This window comes from Python bivittatus, unplaced genomic scaffold (genome assembly GCF_059951505.1).
Source record: "Python bivittatus isolate LINGU-HERP-01145 unplaced genomic scaffold, Pbiv_v1 ctg000700_np1212, whole genome shotgun sequence".
In the NCBI taxonomy this organism is placed as follows: domain Eukaryota; kingdom Metazoa; phylum Chordata; class Lepidosauria; order Squamata; family Pythonidae; genus Python; species Python bivittatus.
In genome coordinates this window covers 45,423,237-45,442,872 of record NW_028277098.1, presented here as the reverse complement: position 1 = coordinate 45,442,872, position 19,636 = coordinate 45,423,237, and the positions used below count along the sequence as shown (strand labels likewise).

At 35.5% G+C, this 19,636-nt stretch overlaps 1 protein-coding gene across 1 annotated transcript in view; it reads right to left on the bottom strand.

The window, feature by feature from the left end:
- The window catches only part of FAF1 (Fas associated factor 1), a 212,948-nt gene that overhangs the window by 36,295 nt on the left and 157,017 nt on the right, over nucleotides 1–19,636 (bottom strand). Inside the window, exons 14-15 of the mRNA XM_088128543.1 lie at nucleotides 7,417–7,553; nucleotides 5,618–5,706 (exon numbers count right to left, since the gene is read on the bottom strand). Of these exons, the coding sequence (XP_087984669.1) occupies nucleotides 5,618–5,706; nucleotides 7,417–7,553 (226 nt within the window). The remainder of the gene's footprint in view (nucleotides 1–5,617; nucleotides 5,707–7,416; nucleotides 7,554–19,636) is intronic.

The window sequence follows — 19,636 nt, the reverse complement described above, 5'->3', positions numbered from 1 at the left end:
AGCAATTTTGTGCAAAATGCAGAAAGGAATGAATACTGGGCAAAGAAAGGCAATGTATAAGTAAAGGAAATGAAATACAAATAAATAAGATTTACCAATAACCATATATCACTATATCTTTCTATCCTTGCAAATCATCCATGCTTCTACTATGTTCACATACCACTTTACTGTATTTTTTTTAAAAAACTTGTCACTTCTCTCCTTTTGAGGATCACACCTAGTACATCTAGATGTAAATATGTTTTTCTTACACTTACTACATCTACTTGTACGTATGTTTTTCTTGGTCTTCCCCTTCCTCTTGACTCATATACTCTTCTTCAATGTTCTGTGACTTGATCCTCATTCATTCTCTCTATATGACCTAACCACTTCTAGTATTTCTTGTGTACTGTTCACTCACTTTTGTAGCCAATCCATATTCATTCATCACCTATTAATTTCTGACATTAACACATACACCTAATTACTGTGTTCCAATATATAAAAAATGTGTCACAATTTATTTCTCTAGAAAGATGTCACAAGAAGATATGACATTTTAATCAATTCATACCTGTTGTATGTATCTATACCAAAACAATGCATGAACTAGAGTGTTGCCTATCAGTACTGGAATTAAAGTGGAAGAATCTAATTTTTACTCAGAAAAAAACATGTTAAAACAAAGGTATAGTTAACTAGCTTTTTATTAGCTGCATATGTTGTCATTTCTGTACATTACAGCTATACATATGGTTTTACTTTTTTTTTACTCTCAGTAAAGCAAATATATATATATCTTATATTCTATCCGTCCCCAACATGGTGTTCACAGGTGCCATTGTGTCTTTCTATACTTCTCTTAACACTGCCAGGCTCTTTACCCATTTAATTCTTTTTTTTTTTGGCTACTATTTTAATTGCAAACATTAAAAAGGAAGCTTGTGGTCCACACATGAAACCTATATACAGGTCAGGAAGCCACAGTACAGACAAGACATGGCGAAAACAGACTGGCTCCAGGTTGGCAAAGGAGTGAGGAAAAACTGTATGCTTTTTCCTTATTCATTTAATCTATATGCTGAATATATATTAAGGGAAGCTGGATTGGAAGAACATGAATGTGGCTTTAAAATTAGAGGAAGAAATGATGATGATGACGACGACGACGATGATGATGATAAGCAATCCCAAAATATCTGAAGCACCACTTGAACCCCATCAGCATTGATAAAATCACCATCAATCAATTGCAAAAAGCAGCTTTACTTGGAACAGCTTACATCCTGAGATGATACTTTTAACACCATTAAACAACATCTGCCTATCCCAGGTCTTTGGGAAGTACTCGACAGGTGGATAAAAATGCCAAATCCAGTCTAAACAACTGGCTGACAGTGCGACCAACAATAATACATTAAGCTTGTATGTGGCCTGACTCTTAGTGACTCTGGGTGGCTCATAACAGTCAAACAAAGAAATTACAATAGAACATAAACAATAAAAACAAGATAGTAAACATGATGAAGTGGGGGTCTCACTCTCCCTTGTTAAAGGCCTGGGTGAAGAACCAGGTCTTCATGACTTGTCTAAACAACAGCAGAGTTGGTGCCATCTGGATCTTGGGGGGAACCTCATTCCAGAGGGTAAGTGCTGCTACAGAGAAGGCACATTTCTGGGGTCCAGATAGATGACTGTTTAATCAAAGGAACCTGGAGTGCACCAACCCTGCAGGATCAAATTGTCTGGGCAGATGGTATGGGAAACAGGCAGTCCCTCAAGTAACCAGGCCCTATGCCAACTGCACTATGTTGATGACACTATAGCTGAAATATGAAAATGCGAAGGATCTGCAAGCTCTAGTAATAAAAATCAAGGATCACAGTGAAAATATTGGACTAGTATTAAATATAAAAAAGTCTAAACTAATGACAACAGGTCCAACAACCAGCCTTAGAACTGACAGTGAAGATACTGAAGTGGTAGATAGCTTCTGTCTTTTAGATTCAACCATCAATAGTAAAGAAGCAAGCAATCAAGAAATATGCTGCAGACTAGCACTTGGTAGAGTAGCTGTGAAGGCCTTAAAAAGATATTCAGATGCTATACTTACATATATCAGAATAGTGCAGGCAATGCTATTTTCTCTGACACTTTATGGAAGTGAAAGTTGGCGTTAAAGAAGCTGGATAGAAAGAGTAATTACACTTTTGTATTGTTGTGTTGGAGAAGACACATGGACAAGCAAATGGATCATCAAACAATTCAACCCAGAGTTCTACTCAAGGCACAAATAATCAGGCTCAAGCAATCATATTGCAAATACATTACATGAGGACCTAGCTCTCTGGAAAAGGCTCTAATGCTGGAAAAGGTAGAAGGAAAGTGAAGATGAGGAAGACGAGCAGCAAAGTGGATGGACTCAAAAAAGCGGTGATGGGTGCACTGTTGGAAGACCTGATAGACCAGGTTAGGGACAGATCACCATGGAGAAACTCTATGTGGTCACTAAGAGTTGACATCGACTTGATGGCAAATCAATCAGCATATTACAGAAATAGTGCCAACCTCTACAATTACAGGGTGGACATGCTCCTAGCAATGCCATCTAATGGGACCTAGAAGATGTGCCGTCTCTGTTGATGTGACTGTCCTTTGAAATGAGCTTCCCCCTGATGTTAGGATGACACTGACCCTATTGGCTTTCCATTAAGCTGTAAAGACCTGGCTCTTCTCCTGTGCACTGGGCAAGAATGGTAAGTGAGCCTGTTTTGTGATATGAGTATGCATTGGTAGCACTAGCTTCAATTATTTATGTATATATTATCAAAGATAGATAGATAGATAGATAGATAGATAGATAGATAGATAGATAGATAGATAGATAGATAGATAGATTTTTGTTTGGTTGTTTATGTTAGTTCTATATAAATTTTCTTGTTAGTTTTATATGGTTATTATTTTCATTTGGGGGGGGTCATTTTCTTTTATTATATTGCTGAATGCTATCCAGAGTCACAATTCGTGAGAGGGGCAGCTTATAACATTTTTAAATAAATTGAAAAAAAAAACAACTTTCAGGAATATGTTTAAGTTCCTCAGAGACCACAGAGGCATCCATAGAAATGAAAAACTGTGGGTGGCTACAATCCCATGCTTTGTTTTGAAATGTGCCTTTCTCCCTTGGCAAAGAGCAAAGTGGCTGAGAGCATCTGGGGGATGTAAGTTAGTCTTGTGGTAAACAGACGTTTTTAACTAGACATACATTCCATGGCTAACATTTTATGGTAATCTTTATGGCATGATCCAATTGTGCCTATTAGCAAAAAAAAAAAAAAAAAAAAGTGGGAGTGCTTCTTTTATCCAGAGAGATATATTATGATATACAATATACAATATATATACATACATATATACATACATACATACATATATATATATATATTCTGTAAAATAACTATTCTTAGATGGTCTCATGTTAAATATTAAATATTATGCTGATGGCTTGCCAACAGCTTATTATGTTTGAAAATTTTTAAAAGTCTTCAAAAGCAGAGTACCAAGATCTAAAATATGTATACTGAGTGATATATACACTCCAAATCATCTTTTGTTCCTCTAAAAGGTATATGTGCTGCCTTAAAAAACATACTAAAAAGCCCAGAAGAATTTTCTGTTTATCTTGTGGTTTATGATGACTTACTGTAGCTATTAAGAAAACAGTAACAGAAACCGGAATCTGTATCCTGCTTGCTATTGTCACATTTTGAAAGAAAGTTCATGTAAATGCATTAAGACCTGCACTAGATAAAAAGAAAATGCTATTTAAACAGGAGATGTCAGGAACAAGATTTACAAAAAGTGTTACATGTGAACTAGTACACTACTAAAAAATGTTTCACATGCCAACGCCTCTTCTTAAGTACACAGAGTACAGATTGTGCTGTTAGGGACTGTATTCGTCATGTTATTTTACCTAGAGAATTATATTTCTCTTAATGACATTTAGAGAGAGAGAGAAAAAACTTAGGTATCCCTCAAAAACCCTGGATATGGAATGAGAGAGACAATATGTTTTTTGTTAACTGTCAAGTATCTTTTTTGTATTTCCAGTATAAATGAAATGGCTGATGGCTTGCCAGTGACTTGACAGACTAATTATTGAAGTCACTTGGCTGGTTGGGACTTCAGGTTCAGGTTATAAGCCTAAATTTATAAGCCTAACATTTAGGTAGGGCCACCAATTAGTTTAATCTACAGTCATTTTTTTTTAATCCAAGTATGCATTATACATATTTCTGTATTTGAATGTATAAGTTTGTCTGTACCTTGCTGACAAAAGGTAATAAAAATATTCAATTATCATATGCCACTAGTTTAATTCTATAATACTCATAACTAAATTTTCTGAGACTGCAAAGTAAAATTAATGTTCATTCTGTCAGACAGAAAACTGGCAGCATTACTATATATAGATGACATATATTCCAACAATTACATATGAAATCAAACCTTGTACCAGTGAGGCATAAGATTTAAATGGCTGAATAAGGTGCTTAGTGCATTACTGTCAATCAGTGTTTCTACATCCAGGATAACAATAATCTTAAATGGGAACACATTTATTATTGCAAAATCCTAACTAAGTACTTCATTACTTGTAAATGTCACTCTCAATTAATAAAGTAACAGATAACCATTTCACTGTTGTGCATCTGGCTTGTGACTATATTTGTATAATTGAAACACTGGCATTTTTTGAGAACTATAATTTTACTTGCTCATCTTAGTCTGCATGAAATAAATCTCCATAGTAGTAAATAATAATAATAATTATTATTATTATATTATTATTTGTAGTAGTAGTAGTAGTAAGAAGCAGTTACTTCTTCTTACTGTAGATTGTAACAACCCCAGTAACACATGTTTAATTAGTAAGGTATGTTTTTCCCATTTAAAGAATTGCCAAAAAATAGCAATGCTCATCAAGACAATCACAGTTAAACAGGTTTTCTTTAGAAAGAATATGAATGAAGTTCATATGAGGGTATTTCCAGATAATTTTTCTGCTGCAATAAACGCAAAATTTCATAACTGTTTTACAAATTCCTTCTTTCCTGCAAGGATTGCCCATTTTTCCAATATTCAAAAACAGTCTTTGCAACTGATTTGAAAGACTGAAAGTTTGAGGTATTTTATTGAACAGTATGTTTGATCCTTAACCATTTTAAAATTTGATGTTAGATCTCATAAATATGGCGATATTGCAGAAGAGGTAAATGTGAATCTTGACCTCATTCTACCTATCTGCTCAGTTCTTACATGGAGGCAGAGCAGCATTCTTAGAATGACCTGATGGATAGCATTCCTATTCTGCTGGACAGAATAAATTATTTTGTTATTGTGAGTTTCTTTACTCTTACAGGAACACCCTTCCAATCTTCCTCTTTAAACAAATATTAAAAATGAAGCCATTCTGTTTTCCTTAACATCTAATTACACCATACGCAATTGATACTGAATCAGTGCTAGTATAGATAATAGCACAAATAATAGAATCCAGCATTTTTAATTGTCTAGGAAGGCCCTTACTCTAAATTCAATAGCTGTCTATAGTGATGCCCAGTCTCACCTCATCCTTTATGTCTTCTTGCTGCTGTGCACTGAAGATCTCCATTGCAGCCATCAGCCTCATCATTAGCTCATCCACTGTTGTGTTTCCTAGCAACAAAGAAAGACTATTGAACTTCATAATATTAAAGTTATTTTAAAAACCCAGAAAGTCATTTTAGAAATAATCCAAAAATAATACCTAGAGATATTTTTTTCATAAGTCACAAAAAGAAAATGCAATTAGTCTTATTTTAGGGTCTTTTAATTTATATTTTAAAGTTTCTGAAAGTTTCCAGTTGTAAATGTGAATCTAAATGAAAAAAATCAGATTAATTATAATTTCTATTTTATCTTCATATCTGCAATAATATCAAGGCTATGATCGCAAACTAGGGAGAAAAAAGGAAAAAGAGATGAGGACTATTTTTGTTAGGTATAGCTAAGTTAGAAAAAAAGAGGGAGATTTTTATTTCTAAACATTTTTTCAGATTGTTATATAAAATTCATTGTACATCTCTAGATATTATTACAAAACACCTTTTGACATATCTATCCCTAACATTCTTGCGCTGAATTTAAATACTAACATCTACAGTTAACAGCCCTTGGAACTACTCTGCCCTTCACTGATTCAAAGATTGCTAACATATATAAAGATGAAGAGCCCATCTTTCCCTTAACTGGACAATATATATTATTTGTCAGGTTATTACTTCTTGGTTACACTGCTAATATAAGGAGATTTGAAATACATAAAAAAGAAATTCCACAACTCTATTCCACTGCATATGAATCTTGATTTCAACCTCTGCTGCTCACACAGTTATTTTCATGAGAGTAGGGTCAATTACAAAATGTTGGCATTCCCCATTCTCTTTGCATGTGGTCTCTCCCTAAGAGGAGGGGGGGAGGGAGAAAGTTTGGGTGGTGAAACTTTCCCCTCCCATTCAAGTTACTAGAATAAGGGGGTAAATTTTTGCTGCCCAAAAATGATGGCTTTCATTTCACCTCTTGATTAGGGGAAGAAAAAATGCTAGATGGAAAAATGTCATTTCCTGCCAAGATTGCTGGAATCCTAAACATTTCTTCATATCCAGCCACTATTTTGGCAGAGGATTTTACTCTTTTAATTTGAACAGCATCAACTGAGGAATAATTGGAGAGGGAAGTAACCCATCCCCACCAAGTACCCTGATACCACAAGGATTCCGAATAGAGGGTGGATTCCATGCTCTGCAATGGTTACATTATATTATTAATACACATTTCATTCTATAAATAAGATTAGTATGAGACATGATCCAGATCACTAAGATTTCAGTCTTAAACATACCCACCGAACAATAAATCTTTATCAACTGAATGGGTTTGATTCTTAAATAAATGTTCAACATGTTGTTATTAATTTCATTAGTGGATATTTAAATCAGGATTGATAACATATCCTGTCTTTTCCTCGGAAAGAGATTTAATACTGAGAATTCAAACTCCTACTTCTAAAAATCAGCTATAATATTTGATAATTTTTTTCATTTCTTTTGTAGAACAGCAACATAAAGTGTAAAATGAGCTTTACTGCCAGGCTTGAAGAAGAACATTTGTTACCACTGATTTTCCTATATTATCATATTATATTAGTTTTGATCAGATGCATACAGTCATTGCAAATGTGTATAAGATAAATTCACTAATTTTTCATTTTCTCTAAAAGTACTTTTTGAATGTAAGAATCTAAACTATATTCCAGGAGAATAGGTAGCAAATACACTTGGAAGTTTCAATACAAAACAAGTACCTAACAGAATACATAGATTATACCTTGTATTACATTCAACACTTCATTTGATGATCGTTTTCCCATAATAATGAGGAACAGTGGAAACTGATCTGTCTTCTGAGTCCGAATAGTTTGAGCTACAACACTGCCAAAATGTCTTGTGCACATTGTTAGAAACCTGAAAAATGGAAATATTAAAAAAAATTGTATAAATTTACTTTATTCATTTAATTTTCAAAATTTATATACATTTCATAATTTCACAACAAAAATATATGCACATTGTAGTTTATATTCAAGAAAATATAGTACTTCATTTGTTGTTAATAGTAGCCCCCATTTGTTTCCTCTTTTTATACTGTTCCTACTTTCTGCTGACTCTCTTTCTAATCTTCCTACTCTCCCTAGGCCATCATCCACTTTATACTCTTTCTTTCTCTTCTATGCTGCAACATACCTATTTTCATTAATCCATACTACCTTCTTTATATTTTCCCCTAAATTTCTTTACATTCTTTTGGGGAAGGATCATAGCTCTGTAATAAGTATATGCTGTACCAAAACTTGTGCTGCCAGATTTAATAGCTAGATACAACTGAGACCTAGTGGATAACTACAATCCTTCTGTCAATTCTTAACCTATATTGCTGAAAATTTTTGCCTTCAGAAAATAGAAGAAAACACAATAGGATCAATTACCCCGACATAATCTTAACCAAAGAAAACAAAATCTGTAAATTTATGAGAAAATTCTAGAGCATATCATAAAACTACTGATGGGTAACCAACTTGAAAAAAAAATACAGTATTAAATTCGAATCATCTAGAGATTATTCGATTATTAGATTTGTAAAAAATAAGCCTTTCTGAACTAAAGTCATTCCTTTTTTATCTGGTAACTTCCTTAGTAGACTGTGGAAATGCTGTACACATATCTTGCTTTCAACTATGCTTTGATACAGCATCCCATTCTGATCAGGAAATTATTTAGGCATGGGCTAAATGGCATGTCTATTAGATGGTTCTACATCTATCCTGAAAGTCATGCTCAGAGCACCCATCAACGGTTCTGCAGCAAACTAGTGTAAAGTATCCTGGAGTACCAGGATTAGTACCTCTTAAGTGTTTTCCTGATTTATATGAGGAGGTAGCTGAAATGATGATCATATTTGCAGATGACATAAAACAGGGTAGGACAACTACTATTTTAGAAGACCAAACCAAAATTCAGAATGATCTTGGTATGTTAGAGAAGTGAGCTGAAAATAACAAAGTGAAATTTAATAGAGATAAATGCAAAGTTATACACTCAGGAAACAGAAGTCAAATGCACAAATATAGGATGTGGAATTCCTGGGTAGTGAAAAATAACTTGGATTTGTACTTCAATCACAAGCTGAATATGAATCAGTAATGTGATGCAGCTGCTAAAACAGGCGAAGAAATTTTACATTGTGTCATTAGTAGCAGTTTCCAAATCATGGGAAGTAATAATTTTACCCTATTTTGCATTATCAGTGTATAGGGCCTCAAGTATTGTGTACAGCTCTAGGTAACAGATTTTTAAGACTATTCAGAAAAACTGGAAGAAATACAAAGAAGTAAGTGAGGTTGATTTTATGAGGAGAGAGGAGGAAAGACTGAGGACTGGGAGATGACTCGAGGGGAATTTTCAAATACCTGAAGGGTATCATAGACAAGAAAGTGAAGACCTGTTCTCTATCATGTGTCCAGTGTCCAGAGAGAAGGACACTGAATAATGGCATTATGTTACAGATATTGGTAAATGTAACAAAAAACTTCCAAGTGGTAAAAGCAATGTGAAACTCAGAGATTACGGAAGGAGGTAATTCCCTTCCCTGCTACGCAAAAATGCTGTCAATGTCTTCTCTGGTTTACTCTTAAAACACAAATCAAATGAGATGGAGGACAGTAACCAAAACAACAGCTCCGTATTATTAGGAAGAATATACATACAGCCCTCTGGATCTCCTTTTTTAAAGATAAGATTCTTACTCAGGCAACAGCCCCCCACTTTTCTTGGCACTCTGCTGATTCCTAACTCTGAATCCCCACTTTACTACTGTAGCAAGAGCAGCATCAAGACAGAAATCAGTGTGTATTCCCATAAATTAATATGACCCCAGTGAATTCAAATACTTATTTTTGAATAATAGGACTGAAAAGCACAATAACACCACAGTGGAGAAAAGTATATGACTAAAAGCAAAGCTTAATTTGGAATCTTCAGATGTTGAACTGGATGTGTGGTCTTAATAAGCATAATATACTGCCACTGTTAATAATATGAAATGAAAACAATGACAAATATCAAAATTATAGGTTCAAAATAGTGCCGAGTAGCATCTTGTCATGCTGTCTCCTAGGATGACTCATCTTGAGAGGAGGAGAAAACCACTGAGCCCATAGATGCCCGCTCCACCATTAAGAAAGAATTATGTGATTCTAGAATCCACTTTCCAAACTCCAGTTCAAATTATTTGTGCAACCCCCAAGCCCAAGGAAGTGGCACTGGCACTGAGTTAAATTTCAAAAGGCCAAAAGCCACAGCCAAGCTAGTTTGGATCAAAACACTTTCTGTGAGGAATATTCTATTATTACTGTATGGCCCTGGATCCTGAGTAAGGCTAATACCTAGGGGCTGGAGTGAGGGGTAAAAACTTGAGACCTTTAGTATAAAGTTTTTTCTTCCCACAGATGAAGTAACACCATTTGTGCTAAGGATACTTCAATCCTTAGGCACTGTTTGAAACTTGTTCTAAAAAAGCCTTATACAGTAAGAATCAAATGGGAATTTAAACCATTATCATATTTCACTCTTATTCTTTACAATGCAAGGGGAATTTTTCTCTCCTCTAAGATACAATCAGATAGATATGATGATTTTAAGGTCTGTAAGAACAGGTATTGGAGGTTGAACTCTTTGGCAAGAATCAATAACACAAAATTTCAGAAGTTCATTGTAAAGAATAATCCACAGACAGACACACATATAGGACAAAAGTTGTAGATGAACAGCTTGCATATAGAAATATGTTAATATAACTTTCAATAATTAATTAGTGAAAGAAGTAATACATATCAAGGAGTCATGTTTTTGAAGATTGTGCTAGTTTCCTTCACTTTCATACTTACTAGTGTGTTCTGAAAACACTAATTCTAAGCTTTTGACAAAAAAAAAGCTTTCATCCATTATCATACTGAAGTCTGACATTAGTATTCTTAACACGATCTTGAATAAATGAAAAAACTGATAAAGCTTTTCACTTCCATTAGAGGACTGTTTGAAATTAGCATTTCTTTCAAGAGAAAAGGGTAGCTTATGATATGTTTTCAGATCTGATGGTAAAAAGTAAATGTCATAATAATAATGAATTATGAAAGACCAAATGCAAATATAGAATGCTTTAATAAGATCCAATTTAATAAAGTCTGTAAAAATAATGGACTTTTAATAACACAGGTCACAAAAGGCAAAACAGTGGAAATTTTGAGGACTAGCCACTGGTATAGGCTTATTAATTCTTAATTATGTTCATGAAAGGCAACTTAAATCGTGTACTTTCTTATGCCTTAGGATAATATTTTAGGTAACAACTGATCTCAAAAGTATGCACCACTTGATGAGCATAAGCCTTTTTGTCCCATGCTTTAGAAGGTAAATCTATTTGAAAAGACAAACGGCATTAAAATGTCACAGGCTGAAAAGCATTTGATATCAACATCCAAAACAGAGACACAACACTTAATTTTCATATTACTAATAAAACGTCTACCCTTCAGAAATCTAGAATGATAAATAAAAATCCATGATTCCAAAGTGAGCATGATTCTGAGAACTGTTAAAGTTTGAGAACAAATTAGAGCAAATTTTGAGTGTTACTGGCTTTATATAAAATATATCATCTTAATATGGAAGCTATTAACTTTTTAGTAATAATCAGATGCGGTTAATAAATAGTTCAAAAGATGGAGTAATTACATGATTATGACCTACATATGCCAGTTGGCCATTATTGCTGTGTGGAAACCACAGAGTGAGATGCAAGGGCCCCTGATTTTATTGTGAAATGATTTGCAGGTGCAGATCCAAGCTTAGAGTGAGTTGCAGTTTGGAAGTTTTGTGCTATCTGATTTGAGACATCCTTATTTTGATTTCTCAGCAAATTGTGTCAGGAAGTCACTCTGGTCAAGCTAGCTGCTAAGTTATGTAAGCCATGCTCTAATTAGACTATTTAGATAAATTATGTAATTTATACTCAAAAAGAAAATTTAAATTTTACAGAAGAATGCTATACTAAATATCAGTTTGAAAATACCTATTTGATATGTCCAAATCCAAATTCAGCAGACCAAATATTTGAAGAAGAGCATTAATGCTCTTTATATGTGGGCCAACTTTAAAGAAACTATTAAACTTACTTCTATACCTTATTATGGTTAATTTGCTGTAGGGTTTTTCCAGAGTAAAAGAATACTTGTTGAATATTAAACTTATCCAACATCTATTTAATATTATTAATTTTATACTGTGCAAAGTCAACATGTCTCATTAAAATGTGAATATAGGAATAACGTTTTATGCTATTAATATTTAAATTTTAAATATAGAACTGGAGAATATGTTTTATTTATTCATGACATGACTGTCTTAGCCAATTCTACATGCCATCCACTTAGCCCTGTCCTTCTTTAAAGGCAATTGTTACTTTTAACTAGGTTCTTGTAACACACATTGCTACATCCTTCTGTGTGCAATGACTGGTCAGTAGCAGTCAACAGTTATCTTTGTTTAGAAGCTTCTTTAAAAATGCTAACATTATTTGGAATTCATCACTAAAATCACTATTCATCAGGTAACTCCCAGAGCAGCCTTAGCCGAAATTGATGGATTAGAACAACATAAAGCTGTAGGCCTACATAAGTGAAGCAAAGGTTAGTTTATATATTATTTTTTATTCATGGTTACCATATGATGGTATTGGACATTTGGTGTCTATGTTTAAAGATTCTACCTTGAGCAACAGTTTATAACTATTATATGTTTTCATGCTATTATCATGCAGCTGGAAATCAGATGGCAATGGAATTCAAACAGTTCTTTAAAAATGCTTATGACAGCAGCATTTACATTTTATTACTCAATATGATAGCAGGAAAAGTATTGGAAATAACAACAGGGGAAGATTAATGCATAAATTGGGCTCAAGTTGAACACCAAGCATTACAGTAACAGTCCTTTTGTTAGATTGCTTTATAACCCAAAATATCAGAATTACAAGTGGGCTGACTTTTTCATTTGGGCAAGCAAAGTGGGAAAGGTCACAACTGAATATTTTTTCTATTGCCCCTAATTAGATAGTTTATTGGAGTGGGAGATCTGACCTACTAGCCATCTCCATTAGCTCCTGTTAGTTGGGGCAGAAATCAGAAAAAGGAGGAAAGAGATACAGTTCAATTCCAAAGCATTTTATAATCAAAGATAGAATTAATCTTCCTTGAAATTAATTTCCAAACTTTAATTCAACTACGCTCTTTCCCTGATCTATTGTATATTGCTTTTCACTAGCCATGTTGTTGAATGTTATGATTTATGTAAACCATCAGAGGTCTATCTGGAATCAGTGATATACAAAAGTTATAATAAACAAACAAATTTGTGCTTTATAATTTCCCATCAGTTCTAGAGCATCTCAACACAGTGAAACACTATAGTGACACACACACACACACACACACACACTTAATTGATGGAAATGATGCAGGGAAGATACTAGGAGGTTTCAGCTGCATCAGCTTTTTACAAAGCAACAACAGGCCCTCATCCACAACCTGATCAGCCATCTAATAATACCTTAATAAGTTTGCTCTTGATGTCCTAGTAGGGGGAGGATTTCACATAACTACTACAGCTTTATTAACTTTTAAAAATAAAACTTAGGTGCGTTGAAACTATTTTGATAAACTATGTATATAAAAATGAACATACTCCTCCAATTCCAATCCATTTATTAATAGCCTTATATAAAATACATAAAGTTTTATATGCAGCTACTAGAGCCTTTGCACTGTTATGTGGAGACTTCTTTAACTGACAGTAGATTAGCTTTAATTTATAAAGCAGAAGTCAGTAAGTGTTTGACTCTCTTAATAGATTAGATGCTTTGAGAGGGAGAGTAATGTTTGCTCCAGCTAAATTTCTCAGTGGTTTTCGACACTACCATACTGCTCTATCTTGCCTGCTCAAACTGAGAGAAAGGAGATATAATGCTACAAAAGCCCAGGTCTTTTTTAGATGGTCACTCCCACAAAATAGTTTCACGCAGCTTCTGTTTTATTCCATGACCTTTATTTTGTGGATTAATTTCAGGGTTCTATTTTTCTCAGGCACTGGATGGCAGGCCCCTACTTGCATATATACAACCACTAAACTTGAAGCAGATTCTCACAAGCAACAAGAAGACAATGATGCCAACATGGGAACCAGACCCTGCAACAAATCCAGATGTCTGCTCTGTCCCCACATCTACACTAACAGTACCATCACAAGTCCCAACACACACAAGATTTGAGGCACCTTCACAAGATCTTCCTCAATGTGATATATGCCATCATCTGCCAGCAATGCCCTTCTAGATTCTACATGGAACAAATTTTGCACAAAAGAATGAATGGACCCAAGGTTGACATCAGGACTCAAAACAAGAAAAAATAAATATCAGATCATTCAACCTCCCAGGACACTCTATGGCACATCTCTGTTTTGGAAAAAAAAGGGGACTTTAAAACCACCACTGAGGGAGAAATGGCTGAGCTCACATACATCAAAAGGTTTTAGGCACTCTCAGAAGGTTTCAACAAACACAATGGGTTTTTCACACAGTAAAATTAATTGATAAGATACTTGCAATCTGTCTGAGATGTAACCTGTATCTGCATAACCAAATATCTCTCCCTCCCTTCCCCCCCATCTTTTCCCCTCTCCTCTCCCAATTTAAATCCCATGTCAGTTTAGCTACTCTACACCTCTGATAAAGTGAGTTGCAGCTCACAAAAAACATATGCCTTTTAATAAAATCTGTTAGAAAGGATGCTACCAGACACCTCCTAATTTTTCAGGGTTCTATTGCAGCCACTATGTTCTTCTTCAATTTCTATAAAATGTTGCTAGGACAACTCATCTGGTTATTTGGGCCACTGATGTGCTGACACACAGAGGTACATCTCCTTAATAGCTACAGATTCCTTGAAGGCTGTGAAATTATATCTGGATAGATGCAATTCTGGAATTGATAAAAAGAATAAATTGAAACTTAAGAGAAGACAGAGGACTTGTTGGTCAGGAGGTCTGCCAATCTGGAAAGAAGTGTTTATTCAGTCATGCATCAGGTTGTATTCCATCCTAAAAGCTTAAGAATGCTTGTCAGCTTGCTGATGCCGGGAGAAACAGACAGATATAATGGTCAGCAGTGCCTTCCACCAGTGATACGATACTAACTTTGTTGTTAATGAAAATTGCAGATATTGTGCGTGACAAAGGGCTTGAAAATCTTTGGGAAACTTTAACTGGTGCAAAATATAGGTATCAAAGTATTAGTGGGGTCCAGAAATCATCAATACACAACCTCACTTTTTCACGTTGTACTGGCTACTACTGCATTGGTTAGCTTTTTTTTAGCCTATTATCCTTAGACTCAATGGAAGATACTGTTACATAGCCAACACTGGAGTAAGGTTTAACTTGGTCACATAAGCTTCTGTATATAAAAATGGTTGGTGGTGACATCTTTGTCTTGGCAGCAATATTTCCAATATTTCTTTAAAATTATTGGCCAAAGCACTAATAGTTGCTACAGTATTATCTTAACACAGAGGACACCTAAGACAGAAATACTGTAGCAGGGAGATTAGAATTCAACCTTACAGTCTTATTCATTACGAATCAGAGAACAGAATTATGTCTACAAATTTTTTGCATTTTTAAATAAATTCTATTTTTCATTGTGGCAATTTTGCATGTTTGCTATATGACATATGACAGGCAAAGACTTAAATTGCAAACTTCAATCCTGAAAGGAAAAGGGAAGATTATGTTCTTGTATGTCTACACAAAGAAATCTTTAACGCATCCATCACAACTTTTGTGCCTCAGGTTTGAAGGCCCCTATCTCCTTGTAAAACGTATGTCAAAACATACAGCAAGCTATCACCTCAAAATGTAGCTGTACTTAGATATTGATTTTCCTTGTTTAATGGACATAGCCTTACAAACTATTCATGCATTATTGGAAGATAGGTTATATGAAGAGACAATCACTTTCCATCCTGTCCCTTTATTCTTATTCTTAATGTCTTTGCTACTGGGAAACATTCACAAGTACAACCCTCAACAATGTAATGCAGTAATTATGACTAGATGACAAACAGATATGAACAATTTATGAACCTGTTTTGAAACCCTATACTAATAAAGCCATTGGATGCTGCCCTTGCCATGATCCTTCTAAAAGCTTCTGAAGTTACAAGAATACACAGCATTGTTTGTAGAGACAATTGCTGATGGCAGAATGCAAACCTTAAGTTTAACCATGCTGCAAATTGATATTGACATTCTGTTAAGACCACCACTAAAATCAAAAGCAAAGGAGAAAAGGAGAAAATGAGTGGGTCGGATGTAATCAAGCAACAGGAGGGTTCCCTTCTCTGAATCTTCTTCAAAACAACACACAAACTTGCCTGCTGTTTGTGTATCTTTTTAATTTAAAACAAATATTAATTAGATTCCTGACCTGAACAGCATTAGGTGTCTTAAAATATTTTGCTCTTGAAAGTAAAATGAGATCGGATTTTGAAAATTATTGACAAAATAAAATGAATTCTTGACAACCTTCTCACAAAAAGTCTGAAAAAAGGACTACGTGAAGAGCAGCAGTTTTTCCTGTACAAGATGACTTTATTGAATGTTTTCATTCTATTAGAAAAATCAAGAAATGAAGGTGGGTGAGTGATGCTTAAAACAATTGTTGCATTTTTCATAACTTTAAATAGAATTAACCACATGTTGACTAGAATATATATTTTAAAATTGGTCTCTTTCTTATTTTAACAATGTTCAGAAGTGACATATACTGGAGTTACATATCTTCATTGATATAATCTTCATCCAGTTAAACACCAGGATGCTAGCAAAGAGGATAAGCAATCTGTAATCAAATAATTAACTGAACCTGGAAAAAGATTGACAAATACTACTTTTCTATTAATTTTTGCTTAAGCTTTAACCAAAACAAGAAAAAATGAACATTCAAACTAAGATATACCTGTCAAAAAAGAGAATATTTGAAATATTGTAAGAGTGTAGGGTACAAAAGCTAAACACAGTAACACGATTTGATGTCAGATTGATGGGGTTTATTACAGTGGGGCAAAAAAGTATTTAGTCAGCCACCAATTGTGCAAGTTCTCCCACTTAAAAAGATGAGAGAGGCTGTAATTTTCATCATAGGTATACCTCAACTATGAGAGACAAAATGGGGAAAAGAAATCCAGAAAATCACATTGTCTGATTTTTAAATAATTTATTTGCAAATCATGGTGGAAAATAAGTATTTGGTCAATATCAAAAGTTCATCTCAATACTTTGTTATATATCCTTTGTTGGCAATGACAGAGGTCAAACGTTTTCTGTAAGTCTTCACAAGGTTTTCACACACTGTTGCTGGTATTTTGGCCCATTCCTCCATGCAGATCTCCTCTAGAGCAGTGATGTTTTGGGGCTGTCGCTGGGCAACATGGACTTTCAACTCCCTCCAAAGGTTTTCCATGGGGTTGAGATCTGGAGACTGGCTAGGCCACTCCAGGACCTTGAAATGCTTCTTACGAAGCCACTCCTTCGTTGCCCAGGCGGTGTGTTTGGGATCATTGTCATGCTGAAAGACCCAGCCACGTTTCATCTTCAATGCCCTTGCTGATGGAAGGAGGTGTTCACTCAAAATCTCACGATACATGGCCCCATTCATTCTTTCCTTTACACGGATCAGTCGTCCTGGTCCCTTTGCAGAAAAACAGCCCCAAAGCATGATGTTTCCACCCCCATGCTTCACAGTAGGTATGGTGTTCTTTGGATGCAACTCAGCATTCTCTCTCCTCCAAACACAACGAGTTGAGTTTAGACCAAAACGTTCTACTTTGGTTTCATCTGACCATATGACATTCTCCCAATCCTCTTCTGGATCATCCAAATGCTCTCTAGCAAACTTCAGACAGGCCCGGACATGTACTGGCTTAAGCAGGGGGACACGTCTGGCACTGCAGGATTTGAGTCCCTGGTGGCGTAGTGTGTTACTGATGGTAGCCTTTGTTACTTTGGTCCCAGCTCTCTGCAGGTCATTCACTAGGTCCCCCCGTGTGGTTCTGGGATTTTTGCTCACCGTTCTTGTGATCATTTTGACCCCACAGGGTGAGATCTTGCGTGGAGCCCCAGATCGAGGGAGATTATCAGTGGTCTTGTATGTCTTCCATTTTCTAATTATTGCTCCCACAGTTGATTTCTTCACACCAAGCTGCTTGCCTATTGCAGATTCAGTCTTCCCAGTCTGGTGCAGGTCTACAATTTTGTTTCTGGTGTCCTTCAACAGCTCTTTGGTCTTGGCCATAGTGGAGTTTGGAGTGTGACTGTTTGAGGTTGTGGACAGGTGTCTTTTATACTGATAACAAGGTCAAACAGGGGCCATTACTACAGGTAACGAGTGGAAGACAGAGGAGCCTCTTAAAGAAGTAGTTACAGGTCTGTGAGAGCTAGACATCTTGCTTGTTTGTAGGTGACCAAATACTTATTTTCCACCATGATTTGCAAATAAATTCTTTAAAAATCAGACAATGTGATTTTTTTTCTCATTTTGTCTCTCATAGTTGAGGTATACCTATGATGAAAATTACAGGCCTCTCTCATCTTTTTAAGTGGGAGAACTTGCACAATTGGTGGCTGACTAAATACTTTTTTGCCCCACTGTATAAGTTGCTTATACAAGAGAACTTATACAAGAGAACAAGCTAGTCATAGCAAACACTCTTTTCCAACAACACAAGAGACGACTCTACACATGGACATCACCAGATGGTCAATACCGAAACCAGATTGATTATATACTTTGCAGCCAAAGATGGAGCAGCTCTATATAGACAGCAAAAACAAGACCAAGAGCTGACTGTGGCTCAGATCATGAGCTTCTTACTGCAAAATTTAGGCTTAAATTGAAGAATGTAGGGAAAACCACTAGACCACTCAGGTATGACTTAGATCATATTCCTTCTGAGTACACAGTGAAGGTGACGAATAGATTTAGAGGATTAGATTTGGTAGACAGAGTGCCTGAAGAACTATGGACGGAGGTCCGTAACATTGTACAGGAGGCAGCAACTAAAACCATCCCAAAGAAAAAGAAATGCAAGAAAGCAAAATGGCTGTCTGATGAAGCTTTACAAATAGGTGTGGAAAGAAGGAATGTGAAAAGCAAGGGTGAAAGGGAAAGATATAAGCAACTGAATGCAGATTTCCAGAGAATAGCAAGGAGAGATAAGAAGGCCTTCTTAAATGAACAATGCAAAGAAATCGAGGAAAACAATAGAATGGGGAAGACTAGAGATCTCTACAAGAAAATTGGAGATATGAAAGGAATGTTTAGTGCAAAGATGGGCATGATAAAGGACAAAAAGGCAGGGACCTAACAGAAGCAGAAGAGATTAAGAAGAGGTGGCAAGAATACACAGAAGAACTATACAAGAAAGATCTTAATGTCCCTGATGTCCATGCTGGTGTGATCACTGACCTTGAGCCAGACATCCTAGAGAGTGAAGTCAAGTGGGGCTTAGGAAGCATTGCTAACAACAAAGCTAGTGGAGATGACAGTATTCCAGCTGAGTTATTTAAAATACTAAAAGACGATGGTGTTAAAGTGCTGCACTCAATATGCCAGCAAGTTTGGAAAACGCAACAGTGGCCACGGGATTGGAAAAGGTCAGTTTATGTTCCAATTCCAAAGAAGGGCAACGCCAAAGAATGCTCAAACTATCGCACAATTGCACTCATTTCACATGCTAGCAAGGTTATGCTCAAAATCCTACAAGCTAGGCTTCAGCAATACATGAACCGAGAACTACCGGATGTACAAGCTGGGTTTCGAAGAGGCAGAGGAACTAGAGATCAAATTGCCAACATTCGCTGGATCATGGAGAAAGCAC